A 22,574-nucleotide genomic window follows, 5' to 3' on the forward strand; every position below is an offset into this window, starting at 1 on the left:
GTCAAATGACCCATCGTAGCTATTCCCAGCGCACAAAACCTTCGGGTATGACTGTACTATCCCCCATCGCTCGCCACACATTTATCGCAGACTGACGAAAGAGGTAGTACTTAAGCCACCATTACCTGAATCTAGCTTAGTCGAGATACTATGTATGCGTCTCGAAGGTTCCACAGCCCTACTTGTTCTGTCCATTCAAACCCGTTCCGACACTTCGTCCCCCAGCAATGATGAAACTAGGCACACGTCGCAAGGCCACCGGCTTCGTCCGAACAAACATCTGAGAGGCGTCTTCGCCCTAAAATAACTAAGATCAAGCGAGCAGGATTGGTCAGCACTCAATCGCCCGCATCGGTGTACGCCCCGAGATATCCGCGCGGATGTTTGAAGGCACAGACGCAAATGTTGTGAAACGCTGCGCCTCTCCCGGGCGCCGGATACGGTCGGTGTTAATCCACGACCGACTGGGGTTTGCACAGTGGGCCTGTGTCATGCCTGTCGCATCTGACGTCCTCCCTTGTCCGGCAGGTTTGATTGGTTCCGCTCTGCAGGATGCAAGATGCTGAGCTGACGGGCGGGGCGCTTTGCGTATCCTTGTCCGCCGATGGTGATTACTGGTTGCACCAAGGGGATACTTGTATGAAATGGAAGGGAGGAGCAGTGAGGATCCTTTCCGTGATGATGTGAGCTTGACGACATGCCCACCCAGTGAAGACCAGCCACAGTGGGCGAGTACGAAGAGGAACCCGGAGCGGAATTTGAAGACTCGAGATGAGATTCCTGAATCGCCGTCGGAAAGAGCGGAGAGGAATCGGCAGGGTGGAGAGGGAAGGGGAGTTGGACATGGACCGTGTGCTCTCCATTGTGCCGCCAAGAAACCTTGGGAGGCTGAAGGCAAAACGCAAACCAGAGCGGGCTTTGCATAGGTGGCTTTTCCGTCCGGTGATTCGGTTGGGGTTTGATGACAGCTATCTATGCGACGCGACAAGGCGATGAAGTCTTAATTCTCCCAACTATCAGCCCGATCTGACTTTTCTACCTTTGTAGGGATACGTAGAAATGCGTGCGTTGCGTTGGGAATCTTATTATGGAGTGAAATGCATTCTGCCGGTGGTCCTTTGGGTGTGTCTACATTAGAAGCCTGTCGTAGAAACTGTGTCGCGTGAAGTCTTGCATTCTTGCAGATCAAAGCTTAGGAAACATGAACAGTGCCAGCGCTTTGATCGGTCATCACTCATGCCCCCAGCCAACCACCTCCAGTGACTTGCCCGTGACTCTTGACCAGATCTGCGATTTTGAAGTCGGCATTCCTGAGCAGGGTGCCGCGTGAGCATAAACAGTATTTCGCACATGTTGGAAACTTGAAGTCGCGATGTCTAAGAGGCCGGAAATTGTTGCTGGGGCGTAACGAGATGTGCGTATATGTTGATAAATATAGGAAGAAGAGGATGACATCTGTATCTTCTTTGTGTGTGTGCTGTAGAGATAATGGTGGTGAGTGCGGGATTAGCTTTGGAACAATTTCTGTCCAGGATAACCTTCTCGGATTATGAAAGGGAAACCACAGGATGCCAGCTGCTAACATACTAAGAAGACTCGCATGAGAGAGGGCGCAACAGTTCGATGCAACGAAATTAATAGAGGACACATTTTTCACATTTCAGTACTCTTCGGTGTAGGATCTATCGTAGGCAGCTCTACACTGTCTGCTTGTTTGTATGAACATTGAAAATAAATATGTATAATTGAAAATAAGAATTAAGGGATAACCACAAAACACCTCTGATGCAACGCTTGCGCTTCCACTTGTTTTATGGTGTTAACTCCAATGCTAGAGGCCTGTAATCTAATCCTCTGGATTCTTAGTTCTAAGTCGCTACCAATAGGATCCCACGGAGTGGTATCTGTCTCTGCCACGTTTGCGGCACAGCAGCTGTGACTCCCAACAACATGGTCGATATCTCAACTCGGACTATCAGAAACCGTTCTTGAAAAACACAACGAGAAATACATGCATGGAGAACGTTCTGCTTACACCCGCTGGTAAGCAGTGTTGTGGTTGTTCTTCCAGTCTTCACTTCCGTCCGTAAGCTCAGTTGTTGAGGCCGAGCTGCCAAGCTTGTTCATGCCACTTTGAGATCGAACGCCCTTTCCGGCAGGCACCCAAAGGTCGTCGAATACACGGCCTGGGTGTAATCCGGTCATTGCCGTGACTGCGAGGATTATCATTGGGCCTTCGAAGATCATGAAGGTGGCTTCGTCGTTGGCGAGGTGTCCGCTGAAGCCGCCCTGGAGTTCAATGACACGGTAGATGCATCTAACGAAAATGAGAACGGTGGCGATGAAGAGACCTTTGAAGTTGTTAGTTCTGTGTTTGTAATGTATTTGTAGCCTTTGACTTACTCCACTGGAAGAGTTTGAATTTCCTGGTTGAACGGAGAGAAGCATAGAGTGGGGGTTCGGTTCGGGCAAGGGCTCCAGATAGCTTCGCACGTCGGGTACGGAGAGCAAAGTCTGCCCAGACGATGAAGAACAAGGCCATGGAAATGACCTGAGAGACGAGACCGGCAATCATGACATTTCGGCCAGTCTTGGAGCCCTTGCTGTCCTTGGCGGTTGAGGCAAGAGCGCCACCAATGGCTTGGAGGACCAAGGACAGGAGATCAAACCCGACGAAGACATACGTGTACATCTTGGGCTTAATGCGGGAGTTCTCAGAGCCGATGGCGGTAATGACTCGGCTAAGGCAGAGGTAGATGCCAGCAGTGAAGAAGGCGGGAGCAATGGTCAGGCAAATGAGGTAGCTTACAGACCAAATTAGCTACTGGAGGGTCCATATTTGTAGGGTTGGAGCTTACACTAGGAAGTTATTCATGATGAAGGGATTGTTGTTCAGCATGAGGCGGCCAATATAGCCGATGATCTCAAGGAGGCAACCCATGATCATCGCGCTCATATAAGTCCACGTCTTCTTACGGATACCATAGAATATCTGAACAGATAATAGGATCGCGAACAGAATCATGTAGATGGTGTTACCAGCGATTGTTGGTCGGTATTTGATTGTTGCCCACCACATGGGGCACTCCCCCAAGTGGCAGTATTTCCTCTGCATACCAATGAGAGTGGAATTGGTTGTAGTGAGATTGAGGTTATCTGGGTCGATGTTATTCTTGTCGAGCGTCGCTCTGGCGAGGATAGTGTTAAGTGTGGATTCCATGTTGTCGAATATGAAGTTGATATTCGGAGGAGGTGAAGAGTTTGGGGGATTCGAAAGAGCGAAAATGCTCAATACAAAGCAAAGTGAGGGTAGCTATGAAAAGATTGAACAAGGGAGATGGGGCCGTAGCCAGGCGAATTTCCTTACGGAAGAAGAGCTTTGGGTTAGAGTTGCAAGAAGCATAGGTATGATTCTCCAACGAGGCGGGTCAGTATTCTTATAGAACGAGGAGGAATGGCGCCCAGATTGACCCAGATTGTCGGTCCTGGTTGGCTGGCGCGTCTGAGGGGCTCATGCGGCCCTGGAATGGGCTGAGGCGGCGCAGTGCAGGGTACTGTTTTAGGCTGTGTTGCTGTGTGACTGTGTGGAGTTCTTGGGCCTGCTGCGCGCCGATACCATTCATATGAACTCATGCAGAGTTTCACAAACGCTACGGTGAGTGCCATTCATAGGAAGCACGCTTCTGTTTCAGCGCTTCCGGCCTTTGGGCAGCCTTCTCTGTTTGGAGTGAGATAATGTGGGCGCAAACTCCGCCCGCAGTCGCTAGGGTGAGGATGCCGCACAGTAGTGCGGCATTAGAGTGGAGCCAAGATTGATGGCAATCCATCGGGAGACAGCGTGATGGGTGGAGATGGGCAAAGGAGCGGTGCTGGAGCGTTGAGGGCATGCAAGCGCCATGCGCTGGGCGGGGACGAGCGCACTCCGTTGCCAAGCGGTGGGCGGTTTAGGACAAAATTGGCAGGTCTATTTCTGGCGCGGCAAGTCGAATGTAACGCGTTAAATTTCGGCTGATGAAAGCATGAAATATTACACACACCCCCTGTCAAGATCGGACTCGGCATAGTCGGGCTTGGTGCATTGCACACAGTCCCAGTCCCTGTCCCATCTCGGTCAGCACCAAATGTTAGTTCTGACGCCGCTCAGACTTGCCATCTACTCCAGAATCTGCTTTCAAAGCTCCAACATCAGCCATCGGGGATCACTCTGCTACTGCATTTGGCGCTCTGGGAATTAAACTCGTCTCAGCCTTCTTTTTTCACCAATCATCGCCTCCCAAACCTTCAACGGGGTGTCCATGCCTGCCTGTACCACCATGCTAGGGCTGACAGCCTCAACCCTCTTACCCTCGTGGATCCCGGGTACAGCGTGCTGCGTGCTTTTCCCGGGGCAAAGCACACCTTGGAGCTTTATGTCAATGGTCCATTGGTTCCCGTACCTGAGCTAATGCTTACCAGCCACTCATGATGGGCGATGCAGGCAGTCCATGTTCTATTTACGATCCTCGCTGGCTTTCAGGTGCAGGAACAGGTATAGGTTGACGTTAGATCATATCTTTTTTTGAAATCTTCTTTCTCCCTTATCACAGCTGCGTGCCCTCACTTCACAGCTCGACATTCTCAGCAAGCATTAAGCTTATCATTCGTCATACTCCTCTTTGACTTCAATCCTTATAGACCAATACCCATAGACTTCTTGCCTAAACAGCACTTTAGACTCTGAAACAATCTCTTGCCTAACTATTCCATCTACCCCACCACCCCGCGCACAGCAGTCGATCAATTCTGTGATAGTATCACTCTTTGAGATCCTCATACGTACGTTCTTTTTCTTGTAAAGTATCTTCATAAAGGTATATCATGCCCACGCTGACAGACTTAGTCCAACTATTATCTGTCCCCGCACACATAACCACAATGGGCTCCGTCACAGACTCAACCGCCGCTGTATGGCTATGGAACGGCAACGTTCCCTCGCGCATTGAGGAATGCGCCCATGAACTCATTCACAAGCAAGCAAAGCTGCGGCCACACGCCCTTGCTGTCGACGCACATGACGGAACATGGACATACGCCGAGCTTGACGAGGCATCTAATCGCGTTGCCCACTATTTGGTCGGACTGGGCATCCGACCAGAGAACGTTGTCCCCTTGTGCTTCGAGAAGTCAAGGTGGGCAATCGTTGGTATTCTTGGTGTTTTGAAGGCTGGAGCTGCAATGGTGTTCTTAGACCCGTCACATCCGGAATCGCGAAGGCAGCATATCACTTCGGAAGTGGAAGCGAAAGTGATTATCTCCTCCCCCCAGCAAGCGCATCTCTACGGAACCAACTTCCCGCCCACATTTATTCTCAGCAAAGATACCCTAGAAAGTCTTCCACACCACACTAGCGCACCAAAGACTATCGTACAACCATCTAATCTATTGTATATTATTTTCACTTCAGGAAGTACCGGAACTCCAAAAGGATGTTTAATTGAGCATAGAGCCTTCTTGAGTGGCTCATTACGACATGCCGAGCGAGCAAACATTATCTCATCAAGTCGCGTCTTGCAGCTCGCATCTTACACCTTCGATGTCAGTATGCTCGAAATCATAACCTCCCTGATTCACGGCGCATGTATCTGCACCCCTGACATGGCGATGATGACGAATGGTCCTGCTTATATCATCAATGAATACAAGATCACCTGGACGTTCATGACACCTTCGTTGGTTAAGCTCATGGCTCCTAGCATGGTGCCAACTCTCAAGACGCTTGCATTGGGAGGCGAGCCGCTTTCAAAGATTGATGTCGAGAATTGGGCTGGCCAGGTCCAACTTGTGAATGGCTACGGGCCTTCCGAGTGTTCAGTTGCCGCTACCGGGAACACTAAGATGACCCCTGAAACCGATCCTGCGAACATCGGATATCCAGTGGGAGGTATCTGTTGGATTGTCGATGCTGAGGACCACGACATCCTTCTTCCTCCAAATGAAGTCGGCGAACTTCTTATTGAGGGCCCAATTCTAGCCCGCGGATATCTAAAGAATAAGGAAAAGACGGACGAGGTTTTCATTGAGCGACCAGCATGGGGACCGACCACAAGGGCAGGAGAGGACAGAAGGTTCTACAAGACCGGGGATCTTGCGAAGTTCTTGCCAGATGGTTCAATCTACTTCATCGGACGAAAGGACACCCAGGTGAAACTGCGAGGACTTCGGATCGAGCTAGGTGAGATTGAACACCATATCGGAGTACACCCGCAGGTCCGCCACAGAATGGTGATTCTTCCGAAGAAGGGATTGTTTGCAAATCGCCTCGTTACCTTAGTTTCGCTGAAGGACTACTTGGTAGAAAGCATGGAGGCTGTGGAATCCACTGCGTATGTCCACGAGGATATGTACAGCGAGGAGGTTCAGGGCCATATCCATTCCATTCGAGAGGGACTGAAGGCCAATGTTCCTGAATACATGGTTCCCGAAACCTGGATCGTCCTTGAAAGATTTCCGCTCTTAATATCCGGAAAACTAAACCGTTCATTTATCAGCAACTGGGTGGCGGAGGCGGACAATGAGCTTTACCGCCAAGTTGTTGGCCTCGAATTTGAAGAAGCACCCGACGAGGAGGACTCCGGCAGCGTCGAGGAACAGCTTCGATCTATCATCTCGGCTGTTCTTAATCTCCCTCTCATGAACATCAGCCTCCAAAAGTCCTTCCTCAGCCTTGGAGGCGACTCCATCACCGCGATGCAAGTAATGGCTCGGTGCAGAGGCGCTGGACTCGCTGTTAGCGTGAAGGACATTCTTAGGAGTAAATCTATCACTGATTTGTCCTACTGCATCAAGTCCGCGAGCGAGACTGCCTACTCCACCGAGGAGAAGTTCGATGTCGCATTTGAACTATCGCCAGTTCAGCGAATGTATTTCGATATTGCTCCACCCGATATTGATGATTCGCGCCAGACACGCTTCAACCAGAGCTTCTTTTTGAAGGTTGAACGACCAGTTGCGGTATCAAGTGTTGCCAGGGCCCTCGAGCTCGTTGTTGCCCAGCATTCCATGCTCAGAGTCCGATTTATTCAAGAGAACGGCAGATGGATGCAATACATCCAATCTCAGATTGAGGATTCCTTCTCCTTCAAAGTTTACGACATCAACACCGCTCAGGACGCATATCCTATTATGACGGAAACACAAACCTCCTTGGATACCCAGATGGGACCGATCTTCGCGGTTGCTCTCTTTAATACAGCATCTGAGGGTCAGCAACTCTTCTTGGTCGCCCACCACGTTATGATTGACTTGGTCTCATGGCGTGTGATTCTTCGTGACTTGGAGGAGGTTTTGACCACTGGTTTGTTGACTGGAGAGAAGCCTCTACCATTCCAGAACTGGCTAGCGCTTCAATCCGATCAGGCGAAGGTAGTGGATGTGGATAGCGTTCTACCATATACCATTCCCTCTCCCGACTTCGACTACTGGGGCATGGCTGACAAACCAAATCGAATGTGCGACACCCAAGAAGCGACCATCACCTTGGACTCCGCCCAGACCAGGGAACTTCTTGAGGGAGCATGTCATGTCACCTACAACACTGAGCCCATTGACATTCTTTTAGCATCTCTCGTCTATTCTTTCAACCAGATCTTCAGCGACCGTCCTGTACCTGCACTCTTCCGTGAAGGACACGGCCGTGAGCCGTGGGACGACGATATGGACATCTCTGGTACCGTTGGATGGTTCACAACGATGTACCCTCTCTACGTAGACATGAAAGAAGCTTTTAGCATGCTGGATGTTGTCAAGCGCGCCAAGGATGTTCGACACAGCGTTCCCGCGAATGGCCGCCCATACTTTGCGTCTCGGTACCTCAACGAAGCCGGTATTGCTAAATTTGGTAGCCATGATCATGTCGAAGTGTCTTTCGATTACCTAGGTCTCTACCAACAGATGGAGCGCTCTGGTGCTCTCCTGACTCAGGTTCCTGGCTACCAGGCCATCTTTGAGGACGTCGGGAAGGAGGCCCCACGTTTCGCTCTAGTGGAGATCACTGCAGAGGTACTCCAAGGTCAAATGCAGCTGCTCTTTGTGTTCAACAAGAACATGAAGAACCAGAATTTGATTCAATCTTGGATTAAGAACTGCAAGTTATGCCTTGCAAACTGCCTCGACCAGTTGCAGAACCGCCCGCAGGAGCTAACGCTTTCCGATTTCCCGCTGCTGAAGCTGACTTATGAAGATCTCAACACCCTCGTTCAAACCAAGCTCCCGGAGATTGGCGTTTCCGACATGCAGCTTGTTGAAAGTGTTTATCCTAGCTCTCCAATGCAACATGGCTTGTTGATCAGCCAGGTTCGCGCGGAGTCGCAGGGCGCGTATGAATACAATCACACTCTAAAGGTCGAGACAAGAAATCTTTCGAACAGTCTAGATATAGGGACTTTGGAAGTGGCTTGGGCTAAGGTTGTGCAGCGCCACACATCTCTGCGAACTGTTTTCGTAGAGAGTGTGAGCCACGCAGGGCTTTATGACCAGGTTGTGTTCAAAACAATTGATCCCAATATCTATGTCCAGCAATGCAAGGAGGATGAAGTGGATAAAGTCTTCAGCTCCAGGGGGAAGCTCGCATTCTATCCTGGTGGTGCTCTGCACCGATTCACGATCTGCCCTGTGTCTGCGACCGCTGCTATTTGCAAGCTCGAGATCAACCATGCTATTATCGATGGTTCTTCCATTGCTAATCTCATGGGTGATTTCATCATGGCTTACGATGGTCACCTTTCAGACCGCTCCGGCTTTGCCTTCGAAGATTACATCAAGCACGTCCTGGAACGGCCCGTGAGTATAGCCACCAATTTCTGGAAGGAATACCTTGCGGGTATCAATCCCTGCTTCTTTCCCCTGATGGCCCACTGGGAAGATGCTATTGATCCTCAGAAGAAACTCGAAACAGTATCAATCGACGTTGGCATGACGTCTACCGACTTAACGAAATTTTGCAATGACAAGAACGTTACGTTGGTCAACATCTTCCAATTTGCCTGGGGCTTGGTCCTCAAGCAGTACATAGGATCCGAGGACGTCTGCTTCGGGTACCTCTCTTCAGGTCGTGATGCCCCACTGAGCGGCATTGAGGAGGGCGTTGGAGCGTTTATTACCATGCTTGTTAGCCGTATGGTTCTAGAGGATTCTGACACTATGTCCTCTGCCCTGGAAAAAGTTGCCGATGACCTGACTCGCACCCTTCCTAACCAGCACTGTGGTCTTGCTGAGATTCACCATGCCTTGAAACTGGGCAGCCAACCACTCTTCAACACTATCATCTCTTTCCACAGAGAGACAGACCACGAGTTGCTCACTGACTCTAGCATCAAAGTGGAAGCCATCAAAGGCTATGATCCTACGGAATACGCTCTATCCCTTGATGTTGGTGTCACTGAGAGCAAGATCGAAGTCACAATGCAATTCTGGACTTCCGACTTCACTCTTGCTCAGGCCCAAAACATTGGAGCGACTCTTGCCGAGGCTGTCAGGAAGACAGTTAATCATTCAGAGAAGAAAATTGGCGATGTCGACCTAGTCAGCGCGTCACACTTGGAGCAGCTTCGTAAGATCACGTCCGTTTATCCTCAGTATGTCGAGGAGTGCGTCCATCATGCTATCGAAAGCATGGCCGCGGCGACCCCTGATTCCGAGGCCGTTTGCTCGTACGAAGGCAGCTGGACCTACGAAGAACTCAATAACCAAGCAACCCGCCTCGCCCATCACCTGGTCTCTCTTGGTGTAGGCCCAGAAGTCATAGTGCCGTACTGTTTCCAGAAATCCGGTTGGGCCATCGTATCGATCCTCGCAATCCTGAAAGCTGGTGCTGCAGGTGTTGCGTTTGATCCTAACCACCCCATTAGTCGCCTTGAAGGCCTTGTTGAACAGACTGGCTCTACAATCATTTTAGCCGCACCCCAAAATATGCACCTTTTCACAAATACTCCAAATGTCGAGCACGTCGTCGGCATCGACGCGGACTTTGTCTCCAGTCTGCCAGTCGTTAGCGGTGTACCAAACTCTACAGTCTCGCCTGAGAATTCCTGCTTCATTGTTTTCACGTCCGGAACTACGGGTAAGCCCAAGGGCATAATTCTAGAACACAGGAACTTGCGAACATGCTGTACCTCCATGGGGGAAGTTCTCGGATTCGGTCCTAACACCCGCGCCCTTCAGTTCGCTGCATACAACTTCGACGTTTCCCTCCAGGACATCCTAACCACCTTGCAAATGGGTGGTACCATTTGCGTCATTTCCGACGAAGAGAGAATGAACGACCTCGCTGGTGGTATCAACCGTTGCAAAGCCACTTGGGCTGATCTTACGGCCACGGTTAGCGGTATGCTGAAGCCCCAGGATGTCCCTACCATGCAGCGACTTAACAACGGTGGTGAACCGCTGAACCGTGATGTCGTTGAGACTTGGGCCGATCACGTTGAATTTTACAACCTCTACGGGCCCGCTGAGACCACAGTCAACCAAACCGCCAGCGTCCGGCTTTCCAAGACTTCCCCAGCATCGAACATTGGTCCAGCGTACGGCACGCATGTTTGGATTGTCAACGATCAGGATTCCAACCGTCTCGTGCCAATGGGTTGTGCTGGCGAAATCTTGATCGAAGGTCCCCTGCTCGCTCGAGGCTACCTGAAGGATCCCGCCAAGACAGCGGCTGCATTCATCGAGAACCCTACCTGGGTCTCACAGTTTCCTGACCCTAACGCCATCTTACCTCGTCGCTTCTATAAGAGTGGTGATATTGGTTGCCTCAACACCGATGGCAGTATCACCATCGTCGGACGTCGCGATGCCCAAGTGAAGATTAACGGCCAACGTGTGGAGCTTGACGAAATCATGTACCAAGCTCAATTGGTTCTTCCCGAGGATTACCAGGCTGTTATTGATGCTATTTCCGTTGAGGGTAATACTAAGAGCAAGACTATAGTCGCTTTCATCACCAACTCCGAGTTCTCTAAATCGAAGAAGAGCGAAGACCAGTTGACGTTCGAAATAGGCGATGATTTGAGGCGAATCCTGAAAGACCTCCAGGGTGCTTTGGCTAAAGTGTTGCCCTTTTATATGATTCCATCTCTTTTTGTCCCCGTGTTTAATATTCCATACACCAACTCTGGCAAGCTCGACCGCCCAAACCTGAGGTCCATTGTAGCTACGTTCTCGAAAGACCAGATCTCCCACTATCAGCTCCGTTCTACCTCCCATGATCAGCCCCAAACTCCAATGGAACAGGTTCTCCAGACATTATTCAGCCAAATTCTCAGCATCCAGCCGGAAACAATTGGCAGAGATGACAGCTTCTTTGGCCTAGGTGGAGACTCAGTCGGAGCTATGAAAATGGTCTCTGCGGCCCGCAAACGCAACGTTACCATTAAGGTTGCCGACATCTTCAAATATCCAACCTTGAGCGAGATGGCATTAACTGCCTACACAAGAGACGAAAGCATTGCACATGATCTAGCCGCTTTCAGTCTGATCCCCTCTGATTCTAGGGACGATGTCATTGCAGAGGCTGCTGCCCAATGCAGCCTCTCTGCGACTGACATTGAAGACATATATCCAACCTCAGCCCTTCAAGAAGGCATGATGGCCTTGGGGATGAGGAAGAGAGGCGCTTACATTGCACAGAAGGTCTTCCGTCTACCCCAATGCTTCAACATCCCACAATTTCAGTCTGCGTGGGCCAAGGTCATCGAAGCTGAAGCTATCCTCCGCACTCGTATCGTTTGTTCTGGCTCCGGGAACCTGCAAGTTGTCCACAAGCTTTCGATCAGGTGGCAACATGCCATGGACTTAGAGGCCTACCTTACTAAGGACCAAGCTACATCGTTCCAGTACGGCGAACAGCTTATGCGCTTAGCCATAGTCAACGAGGAGTACTTCGTCTGGACTGCACACCACGCCATTTATGATGGATGGTCCGTCGCCTTACTCTTCGAGAAGGTTGCTCAAGCCTACGAAGCGCAGGATATCACGAGTTCGACGCCCTACAAGGGCTTCATTGGCCGACTTCAGGATGTGTCTGAGTCTGCTTCCGTCGACTTCTGGACGAAGCAGTTCACTACCCAAGGTAGTTTTCCTACTAGTTACCCTGAGGTTGGCCTTGGATATTCAGCAGCTTCCAAGAAGACAATCTCCATCCAGGGGTATGCTCCCACTAATTCCTCGAATATTCTGCCTTCTACGATTAAGAGAGCTGCCTGGGCGTTGACAATGGCAACGTATGCTGACTCTGAGGACGTTGTGTTCGCCCAGACTCTCTCCGGGCGCAGCCTTGGGCTTGAAGGAATTGACAGCATGATGGGTCCAACTATCACCACTGTTCCAGTTCGTGTCTTTGCACCCAAATCAGGCATTACTATTCGGAAGTTTCTCGAAAATGTTCAGAACCATTCCATTGCGTCCATCGACTACGAGCACTTCGGTCTACAAAATATCCGAGACGTTAGTGCAGAGGCACGTACTACTGTGGACAACATAACTAACCTCTTTGTCCTTCAGCCTGCTGACGAGGGCAATGAATCATACTTGAACATGGAGCCAGTTAAGCGAGCAGAGGAAAACTTCGACACTTATCCTTTAGTTATTCTCTGCAATCTTAGCGGTGATGACGAGTTCAACGTCGAGGCCATGTACGACGAAGATATTATCCCAACGGAACAGATGACCCGCATGCTCCATCAATTCGAGCACTTCGTCCGGGAGCTCTCTGGAGACGCCTCTAGGTCAATCGAGCAAATGAGCCTTCTGAATAAGTACGATCTCAAGGATGTCACCACCTGGAACGCCGAACTCCCTGGCAGCATTGATGCTAGAATTCCCGATCTCGTACTCCAGAACGTTGCTGCTCGCCCTAACGCCGAGGCTATCTCTGCCTGGGATGGTAGCGTCACGTACCGGGAGCTCGACTTGCTGACATCCAAGCTTGCAAACCACCTTGTCTCTCTCGGGGTTGGTCCAGAGATCAAGGTCGGTTTGTGCTTCGACAAGTCGATGTGGAATGTCATAACTATGTTCGCTGTCATGAGAACCGGCGGTGTCTGCGTGCAACTCTTACCTAACTACCCTATGCCTCGTATGCTTAGCATTCTTGAAGACATTGAAGCGAATGTAGTTATTGTTTCTCCTCAGCATGCTAATCTCTTCAATGGCATAGTTCCGAACGTCATCTCTATTGAGCAATCATTCATTGATGCTCTACCATCCAGCTACGAGACCTTCGTTGCCCCTCAGTACGGAACTAAGAACGCTGCTTTCATTGTCTTCACCTCTGGTAGCACTGGTAAGCCAAAGGGTGTTATCATTGAACACCGTGGATTCTGTACTATGGCACACTACCAGCTCCCGAAGATCCAGCTCGACCCAGATTCACGCGTGCTACAGTTTGCAACTCACACGTTCGATATCTGCCTCTTTGAGAGTTTTGCCCCACTCGTCAAGGGTGCATGCGTCTGCGTTCCATCTGAGTACGACAGGATGAACAACCTTGTTGAGGCAATCAACACTTTAAAAGTGGACTGGGTCATTATGGTTTCGACTGTTGCAGATACTTTCCACCCTGACCAGGTTCCTGGACTCAAGTCAATTATTCTCGGTGGTGAGCCGCTCCGCGCCGACATCCACGCCCGATGGGCTTCTCGAGTCAATCTCTTCAACGATTATGGTCCAGCTGAGTGTTCCATTTTGGCTGTCATGACTCGATCCTACCTCGACACTCCACCGTCAATGATCGGAAAGAGTCAAGGTGGCCGCGCCTGGGTAGTCGATAAGGCTAATCACAACCGACTGGTCCCTGTCGGTTGCATTGGTGAGCTTCTCATTGAAGGCCCTCTTCTTGCAAGAGGATACCTCAAGAACCCCGAGAAAACAGCCGAGTCGTACATCTACGACCCTACCTGGGTATCCATGATCTCCCCTGTTCCAACGCGACTCTACAAGACCGGAGATCTGGTCCGATATGTCCAGGATGGCAACATGCTCTGCCTGGGACGCAAGGACACCCAAATCAAAATTCGCGGTTTACGTATCGAGCTTGGTGAGATCGAGCATCATGTCAAGACCAGTTCCTTTGGCGCCCAAAAGCAGGCGGTTGAGAAAATTCTGCTTGGAGGTGACATTGAGAAGCCCGCTCTCGCAGCTTTCGTTGTACCTCCTGCTGAGGACATTGCTGCTGACTCTGTAGAGCTTCTAGCTTTGTCAACAACGCTTAACACCAAGTTCGTGAAGCTTAAAGAGCATATCGCCAAGTCTCTCCAGGCTTACATGGTCCCCTCTCTTTACATTCCTCTTCGCCGGATTCCCGAGACTCAAACCAACAAGATCGACCGCAATGCCTTGAAGCGCATCGGAGCTTCTTTGTCTGCCGATCAAATCGAAGCTTATTCCCTAGGAGGCGAGGAAGACTCGTCTTCGAAGCGTGCTCCCTCCACCACCATGGAGATTGCTCTCCAGTCCCTTTGGGCTGAACTTCTTCGCATCGAACCTGCTACCATTGGCGCTGATGACAGCTTCTTCAGCAAGGGTGGTGACTCCATTAAGGCTATGCGACTTACGTCGATGGCTCGCAATGAGGGGATCCAACTCATTGTCGCGGATATATTTAAGAACCCTGTTTTATGCGACATGGCTACTGTGGCCGTTTCAGGCACTGCTTCATTTGATGCTCCCATTACGCCATTCTTTCTGGCTCCATCTGAAGATACTCTTATCGAAGACGCCGCAATTCAATGCGCTGTCTCTAAGGGAAAAATTGAGGATATTTATCCATGCACTCCTCTCCAGGAAGGTCTCATGGAGCTAGCCACCCAGCAGGATGGTGCTTACACAGCTCAACGAGTGTTCCGTATTCAAGACAGCATCGACATCCAACGCTTCAAGAATGCCTGGGGCCAGCTTGTTGCTCTCCACCCCATTTTGAGGACTCGCATTGTTCTATCTAAAACCTCAGGTGCAGTGCAAGTGGTTCTTAAGGAGGACATTTCATGGCAGTCCGAGACCGGTCTGCCTGAATACCTCGCGAGAGACAAGACAGTTGCGATCAAATACGGCAGCCCTCTTGCTCGCTATGCTTTGGACTCGGAGCACCGACACTTCATCTGGACTGTTCACCACGCACTGTACGACGGACACAGCGCTAACATCCTCATGGAGCAGCTCGAAGGTCTCTACAATGGTGTTCAAATCGATGCCGCTCCCAGCTATAACAGGTTCATCAAGCTAATCACCGAAGTTGACGCTGAAGAATCCAAGGGTTTCTGGAAGAACCAGCTCGGCCAGGGGGGGGCAAACAGCTTCCCTGCTCTTCCTTCGGCCACTTACAAGCCATCTCCCGATTCCGAAGTCACACGAACTATTGAGATCGCCCGCGATGCTAGCCAAGGCTTCATGCTCTCGACAATTCTTCGCGCCGCATGGGCTATTGTGACAAGCCGCTATATGGGATCTGAAGATATTGCATTTGCCGCCACTAACTCGGGACGTAATGCACCTGTTCAAGACATAGGGAGCATTGTCGGACCTACCATAACCACCGTGCCTATCCAACTCCAAATCAACGCGACCTCTACCATCCCGGAATTCCTCTCCACAGTCCAGCAGCAGTCCACCAAGATGATTCCTTTCGAACACGCTGGTATCCAGAACATCTACTCCATGACCGGACTAAAGCAAAACCTGAAGAACCTATTCGTCATTCAGCAGCCTCTTAGCGACATCCAACAGAGGCCCATGCTTGAGGAGGTTCTCGACAAGGAACTTCTCCGTGGCTTCCACATTTATGCCGCCGTTGTGGAATGCATGGTCCTGAGCGAGAACAAGATCGATATCGAGCTTCAATTCGATCACAAGGCTCTCCCAGAAGCGTCCGCTCGCATCGTTCTGGACCAGTTTGAGCACGTTGTCCACCAGTTGGTCAACGCACCGCCATCCGCTTCGCTCAAGGATATTGGTTATGTAACCCCTGCCCATGTCCAGCAAATGGTTGAGTGGAACAACCGGGTCGACATACAACCCGTTGAAGACTGCGTGCACAATATCTTCCGGCAGCAAGTCAAGCTCTGCCCTGATGCCCACGCTGTGACTTCCTGGGATGGCTCACTTACCTACAGGCAGCTTGATCAACTCACCGACAAGCTAGCTTCATTCCTCGTTGAGAAGGGAGTTGAGCCTGAATATCTCGTCCCAATGTGCTTCGACAAATCCATGTTCACGATTGTCGCAATGATGGCTACACTCAAGGCGGGAGGTGCTTGCGTCCATCTCGGCAGAAATTCTCCAATTGCCCGCATGAGCGAGATCATTGAACAGACCGGTGCCAGCATCGTCCTTACTGACAACATCCATGCCTCCAAGTTCGATGGAGTTAGTGAGGCAATTGTCATCGACCAGCCTCTCCTAGATTCCTTCACTTCGTCTACCGCACTTCCTGAGGTTTCTCCATCCAACCCTGCCTTCGTGTTGTTCACTTCTGGTAGCACAGGTAAACCGAAGGGTGTGGTGGTTGAGCATGGCTCTCTCTGCACCAGCTCTAGGGCTCACGGAACGAACCGTAAGATCGGCCCCCATACCCGGCTTTTACAGTTTGCAGCTTATACTTTCGATGTGTCTGTCGCTGATATCTTCACCACCCTCCAGCGCGGAGGATGCATCTGCGTTCCATCGGAGGATGAGCGCATCAACGATCTAGCTGGCGCGATCAACAGGATGAATTGCAACTATGGATTCTTGACACCGACCGTCGCTGGCATGCTCGACCCCAAGACTGTGCCTGGCCTCAAAAGGCTCATCCTCGGTGGAGAGTTGCTTACTCAGGACAACGTTCAGCGATGGGCTCCCATGGTGGATCTCATCATTAGTTACGGAATGACTGAGTGCAGTATTCATTGCGTGGACGCTGTTCCTCTTACCCTTGAGAGCGACCCCGCCAATCTTGGTCGGCCCTCTGGATGCCACATGTGGATCGTCGACGCCGAGGATCACAACAAGCTCGCACCAATTGGCGCTGTCGGCGAGCTTGTGATTGAAGGAAGAATGGTGTCTCGCGGATACCTGAACGACAAGGCCAAAACCGACGCCGCCTTTATCCTAGACCCCCTCTGGGCTCAAGGATCCGGAAAGACTCGTCGTATGTATAAAACCGGCGATCTCTGCAGATACAGCTCTGAGGGAGAAATTTGTTATGTCAGCAGGAAGGACTTCCAAGTCAAGCACCACGGCCAACGTATCGAGCTTAGCGAAATTGAGCACCACCTTGTCGCCGACTCACGAGTCAAGCATGCCGTTGTTCTTCTACCTAAGACTGGATACCTACAGAAGAGGCTGATTGCTGTACTGTCTTTGGAGTCTCTGGCACTGCCTCTTACCCCAGAAACTCAACTCGCATTGGTTTCCGGCCTCGACAAGGGCATGGCGGATGTCCAGGTCTCCGGTGTACGCAACCATCTCGCAACGAAGGTTCCTGACTATATGGTGCCCGCGGTGTGGGTTATCACCCGCGCGCTTCCGTTGACACCAAACAACAAGATGGATAGGGTTACAACGACGAAATGGCTTACAGAGATAGATGAGCGTGTTTACGAATCGATTGTTGGAGGAGATGAGGAGGAGGATGGCGCACCAGCAACCGCCCAGCAGAAGCGTCTTCACGACATTCTCGCAGGTGTACTTGGCCTGCCAAGTATTAATATGAACCGATCGTTTCTCGACCTCGGTGGGGATTCGATCACGGCTATGCAGCTGCGGGCCAAGGGCCAGGCTGCGGGTATTTCCCTCACCGTTCGCGACATTTTGACTTGCGAGAGCATCTCGCATTTGGTGGTTGAGGCAAGTTTCCTTTCAGAAGACGGAGTTGGGTTTGAAGAAGTTGTTAACCAGGCCTTCCCATTAACCGCTTGGCAACAAGCTTGCATCGACGCTCAGACGGAAAGCCAGACGCTCTTGCTTCGATTGGCCTCATCGACAACCGTGCCTAAGATTGTCCGAGCTATCGAGGCTCTCGTACAGCAACACTCTATGCTTCGTGCTCGCTTCGCACTCGATGCTGAGGGGCATTGGAGCCAGACTATCACTAAGGAGCTTGCGACATCCTACAAGTTCGAGGCGCATGCTATTGCTACTAGTGCCGATGTCAAACCTTTCTTATCCACCATTGGATTGGAATTGGATATTGAAAATGGGCCATTGTTCTCTGCTCGCCTTTTTGACCTCACAGAAGAATCCAACCAGCAAACCATAGCTATCACGGTCCATCCTTTGATTGCCGATACTACTTCCATAAGGATCATTGCTCAAGATCTCCGAGAGATGATCCAAGGAAACATGATTTCCTCGAAGAAGACTCTTTCCTTCCAATCCAGGCTTTCTCGCGATCACACCGTGCCTATCCAGGAGACCCCAACGGTCGACCTTACTGCTTGGGGTATCAACAAGGCTGTCCTGACTACCAATATGGTTGAGAGATCATTTACTATTCCTTCTGGCGTTACTTCGTCGCTCTTGGGCTCGAGCAATAACGCGCTCTCGACGGAACCCACCGACATCTTAGTCGCTATTCTGGCTAAGGGATGGAATACTGTCTTCGGACGTCCGTCGTCCATCGCCATCAAGGAGGAATCTCGCACCTTCAGGACCGTTGGTCAATTCAACCGTATTCGCCAATTACCCAAGACCGCCAGCCAGGATTTCATCCAGCTTCTGAGTGAAGTCAAGGACAGCCGCGCTCAAAATGAAATGTGCTTGTCTTTAACACAGCCACTTCCCGCCGCTGTTGAGATGCTGGTTGAGTCCATTGACTACACCACCTTTGGCAACGAGGAAGCACTTCAATGCACCAAATCCATCGTTCCTCAAGCCATCGTCACCGTTTCAGCCATTGTGGTCAACGGCGAGATCACTCTCAGATTCACTCACAGCAGCGAAATCGCATACCAAGTTTCCTTCGCCTCTTTCATCAACGTCGTGAAACAACTCATCCCGACCGTCTCGGCGACATTGGCGAATATGGCGCGCAAGGCTACACTAAGTGACTTTCCTCTTTTGAAATTGGAATACGCACAACTTTCTTCCCTCGAAAAGGTTCTTTCTAATATCAACGTTCCATTAGCGAATGTTAATGCAATTGTCCCATGCACGCCGCTCCAGCAACGCATGTTAAACAGCCAGAAGGTAATTCCAGGGTCCTACGAGTCTGATACCGCGCATAAGATCACTACAGGTGGTACACCCTCTGTCGACATTACTCGTCTGCAATATGCCTGGAAAGCCGTGGTCGCGCGTCATGAGGCTCTCCGCACGATCTTCATCCCTAGCTTCAGCCACAATGCGCCGATGGAGCGACTCCAACTGGTACTGAAGGAATACGTCCCTATGGTCGACGTGATTCAGTGCGATGAGAACAACATAACCCGCATCATCGAAAGCCACCATACCGTTGACCACACAAGCTACAGGCCGCACGTTGGATTCACTGTCTTCCAAACCGAATCTTCGATTTACTGCAAGCTTGAGATCAGCCACGCGCTGCAAGATGGCATGTCCACACGGATTATCTACCAAGACCTCGTGCTTGCATACCAGGACCTTCTTCCAGAAGGCGTCGCTCCAGGATTCAAGGAATACGTCAAGTGGCTCGCTGAGCAAGATCTGCAGCCTTCGAATGACTTCTGGACGGGATACATTGCGGATATCGAGGGCTGTCAGATTCCTCGCGCCAATACTGAGCCAGACACCGAGAAGGGCGAAAACGTCCTTGTGCCAATCACCCTAGATGTCACCGCCCAGTCTATCGCCCAGCTCTGCCGCACACACAAAATTACATCGGCGACGCTCTTCCAAGCCGCGTGGACGCTTGTCCTACGCGCCTTTACTGGCAAGGATGACGTGCTCTTCGGATACATCACTGCAAACCGCGAACTTGATATCGCGGGCGTGGATGAACTTGTTGGGCCGATGATCAACATGCTTGCGTGTCGTCTTGAGATTTCAGAAAACGGGTCCGGATTGGAGTTGCTGAATAAGACGCACGAAGAGTTCTTGAAGTCCCTGGACCACCAACACGGCTTTGTGGCTGCTGCAAATGCGAAGGAGGAAGCGGATGGCATGTTGCCGTTCAATTCCGTCCTGTCTATTGAGTACGCAAGTGAGGACTCTGGTAACGGGTATTACTCCGCTGCCGCCCCCGATTCGGCTGCAGCTTCATCTTCGCTGCTCAACTTCGACACTCTGTACGGCTCGCGTGCGCCAGAGTTCGACGTCGTGCTTGGAGTATTGTTAGGGGAGACGAGTTTGGAAGTCCAGCTTGGGTATTGGAACGGGATCATGGAGGAGGGGATGATGAAGAAGATTGCGGGAATGTATAAGGGGATTGTGGAGGAGTGGGTTAGGGGTGATGTTGAGGAGAGTGTGAAGGGGTTGGCTGCTTTGAAGTTGTAAATGGATAGGGGTGATGATGATGGCGATGATATGGCGATGATGAGGTTTTCTTTGTTTGTTATACTCTAGTTATGTTGGCGTTTTTGAATCCGGGGATGGGATCTATATGCTTTGGAGTTTAGACTGTGTCTGGCATTGGGGGAAATCTACCTTGGCGTTGGGGTTGCTTTTGGAGTTGGTGGTTTGAGATCTGTATCGTCCCGCAAGTTATATCTTTTCATCGCTGGTTTCTTTTAGTTAGTTTAATGACTCTTTTACTTCAAATATCTTCTCTCTATTCGTGACTAATTGCGGCTCCAAACTATTGAATATTACGAGTTCTAAGGCTGTATTGAAGGGAGGTCGGAGGTAAGCAGAGTTGAGATAGCAATGGCCTTTTTATGCTAAAGACGATAATTGGATGCTGAAGAGGAGAGTAGCTTAGATTAGAGCGCTATATTCTATTTTGCATTTCCATGAAGTCTTCTTGAATGTACTCATATGCTAGATTTTGCAGGAGAAACGAGGTGTTGAGACCCCGTTGCGTTCCATCCAATCTCAAGCTGGACCGCCCATCATCGCTTGTACAGATTTCCACCCCGAAACGCCAGAACCGTATAAACAATTATGCACACTTCCACACCGAGGGCTCTTACCTCGGTTTAGCTCTGTCTTACCACCCCCTCTTAGCAAGCCGCTCCCCTTCCTGCATACTGCTTGTATTAATGCCAACCATAGCCTCGCCCAAATCCATACTAACCTCCATTAACACCTTTGGGTCCTTATAGTGTGTAACCGCCTGCACAATGGCTTTCGCCCTCTTCGCCGCATCACCGGACTTGAAAATGCCTGAGCCAACAAACACGCCATCACAACCCAACTGCATCATCAACGCCGCATCAGCGGGCGTAGCAACACCCCCGGCGGCGAAATTAACCACGGGCAGTCTCCCCAACTTTGCGGTTTCCTTGAGCAAGTCATACGGGGCCCCGATTTCCTTGGCATAGACGCGCAGTTCTTCCTCAGACATGCCTTTTGCACGAGAGATTTCAGCGTTGACGGTGCGCATGTGGCGGACGGCTTCGATGACGTCGCCGGTTCCAGCTTCACCTTTAGTTCTGATCATAGCTGCGCCTTCGGAGATGCGGCGTAGGGCTTCGCCAAGATTGCGACAACCACAGACGAAGGGTGCGCGGAACGAGTGTTTGGAGACGTGGTGGATAGCGTCGGCGGGGGTGAGGACTTCGGATTCGTCGATATAGTCTACGCCGAGGGCTTCGAGGATCTAGTCGCCGGGGATGTGAGCCGGATATCTTATTTTGCGTCTGCGTTGTATGCATGCGTATCTTGTTTGGGGTTTGGGACTAGGGTGTGACGGATAAGGAAAGCGCACCTGGCACTCGACAAAGTGGCCAATTCTCGCCTTCGCCATGACGGGAATGGTGACCGACTCCATGATCTCCTTTATCATTTTGGGATCGCTCATGCGTGCTACGCCGCCCTGGGCGCGAATGTCCGCAGGTACGCGCTCGAGTGCCATGACGGCAGAAGCGCCGGCTTCTTCTGCTATACGTGCCTGCTTCACATTAGCTTCTCGCCTGTTCTTTGGATTTGTGCTACAAATATGTCAGGGGGAAAGAAGCACCTGCTCGGCATTCACAACATCCATAATGACCCCTCCCTTTAACATCCTTGCCAATCCGGCCTTGACCGCAAAGTTCGTCTCGCCATCCTGTGCGCCGGTGCCATTGGTGGTGGGGAGTTCAGTAGCCATTGTAGAATAGCGTTTCCAGGCCTTTTTCTCAACTACCGCTCCTAAGTTGTGGTGGACAGACAAAGAGAAAGTGAAGGTGGGTTCAAAGGAAGTCGAGAGAGTGAAGGAGAAGATTATGCACCACGGGGAGAAGAGAGTGAGGTAAAAATTATAACCCAAGAGCGTGACTCAGATCAGATCAGAAATGGAGCGTCCAACCTGAGCGTGTAGGGCGCCATTGCAATAATTTTTCGATGCAACCCGCGTGTCCGCGAACCCCGACACCGGCATGTCGCGGGGCTAGACTCACCCCGCCATTGAGGCTACGCTAGCCCTGATTTGGCATCGCCTTGATCATCCGGCCCGTGAATTGCCGCAATCT

At 50.9% G+C, this 22,574-nt stretch overlaps 4 protein-coding genes across 4 annotated transcripts; 1 reads left to right on the plus strand and 3 right to left on the minus strand.

The window, feature by feature from the left end:
• Positions 1 to 1,769: 1,769 nt before the first annotated feature.
• BDR25DRAFT_281213 (RTA1-domain-containing protein) lies at positions 1,770 to 3,396 on the minus strand. The gene is made up of 3 exons (XM_033687874.1): positions 2,859 to 3,396; positions 2,404 to 2,804; positions 1,770 to 2,351 (listed from the first exon to the last, which is right to left on the minus strand). The coding sequence occupies exons 1-3, from the start codon at positions 3,218 to 3,220 to the stop codon at positions 2,032 to 2,034; spliced, it is 1,083 nt and encodes a 360-aa protein (XP_033551162.1). The 5' UTR covers positions 3,221 to 3,396; the 3' UTR covers positions 1,770 to 2,031.
• On the minus strand, positions 3,303 to 3,851 carry BDR25DRAFT_120905 (uncharacterized protein). The gene has a single exon (XM_033683704.1). It carries the CDS (start codon positions 3,664 to 3,666, stop codon positions 3,385 to 3,387), a length of 282 nt encoding a protein of 93 aa, XP_033551163.1. The 5' UTR covers positions 3,667 to 3,851; the 3' UTR covers positions 3,303 to 3,384.
• Positions 3,852 to 4,857: 1,006 nt separating this feature from the next.
• Positions 4,858 to 20,661, plus strand: BDR25DRAFT_385839 (amino acid adenylation; the record flags this gene model as incomplete). The annotated part of the gene is made up of 1 exon (XM_033697963.1): positions 4,858 to 20,661. The coding sequence occupies one exon, from the start codon at positions 4,858 to 4,860 to the stop codon at positions 20,458 to 20,460; it is 15,603 nt and encodes a 5,200-aa protein (XP_033551164.1). The 3' UTR covers positions 20,461 to 20,661.
• A 208-nt stretch (positions 20,662 to 20,869) lies between these two features.
• On the minus strand, positions 20,870 to 22,445 carry BDR25DRAFT_301721 (vitamin B6 biosynthesis protein). Its single transcript, XM_033689638.1, has 3 exons — positions 22,085 to 22,445; positions 21,833 to 22,015; positions 20,870 to 21,724 (listed from the first exon to the last, which is right to left on the minus strand). The coding sequence occupies exons 1-3, from the start codon at positions 22,211 to 22,213 to the stop codon at positions 21,113 to 21,115; spliced, it is 924 nt and encodes a 307-aa protein (XP_033551165.1). The 5' UTR covers positions 22,214 to 22,445; the 3' UTR covers positions 20,870 to 21,112.
• Between the last annotated feature and the right edge of the window lie 129 nt (positions 22,446 to 22,574).

This window comes from Lindgomyces ingoldianus (assembly GCF_010093535.1).
Source record: "Lindgomyces ingoldianus strain ATCC 200398 unplaced genomic scaffold BDR25scaffold_7, whole genome shotgun sequence".
NCBI classification, from domain to species: domain Eukaryota; kingdom Fungi; phylum Ascomycota; class Dothideomycetes; order Pleosporales; family Lindgomycetaceae; genus Lindgomyces; species Lindgomyces ingoldianus.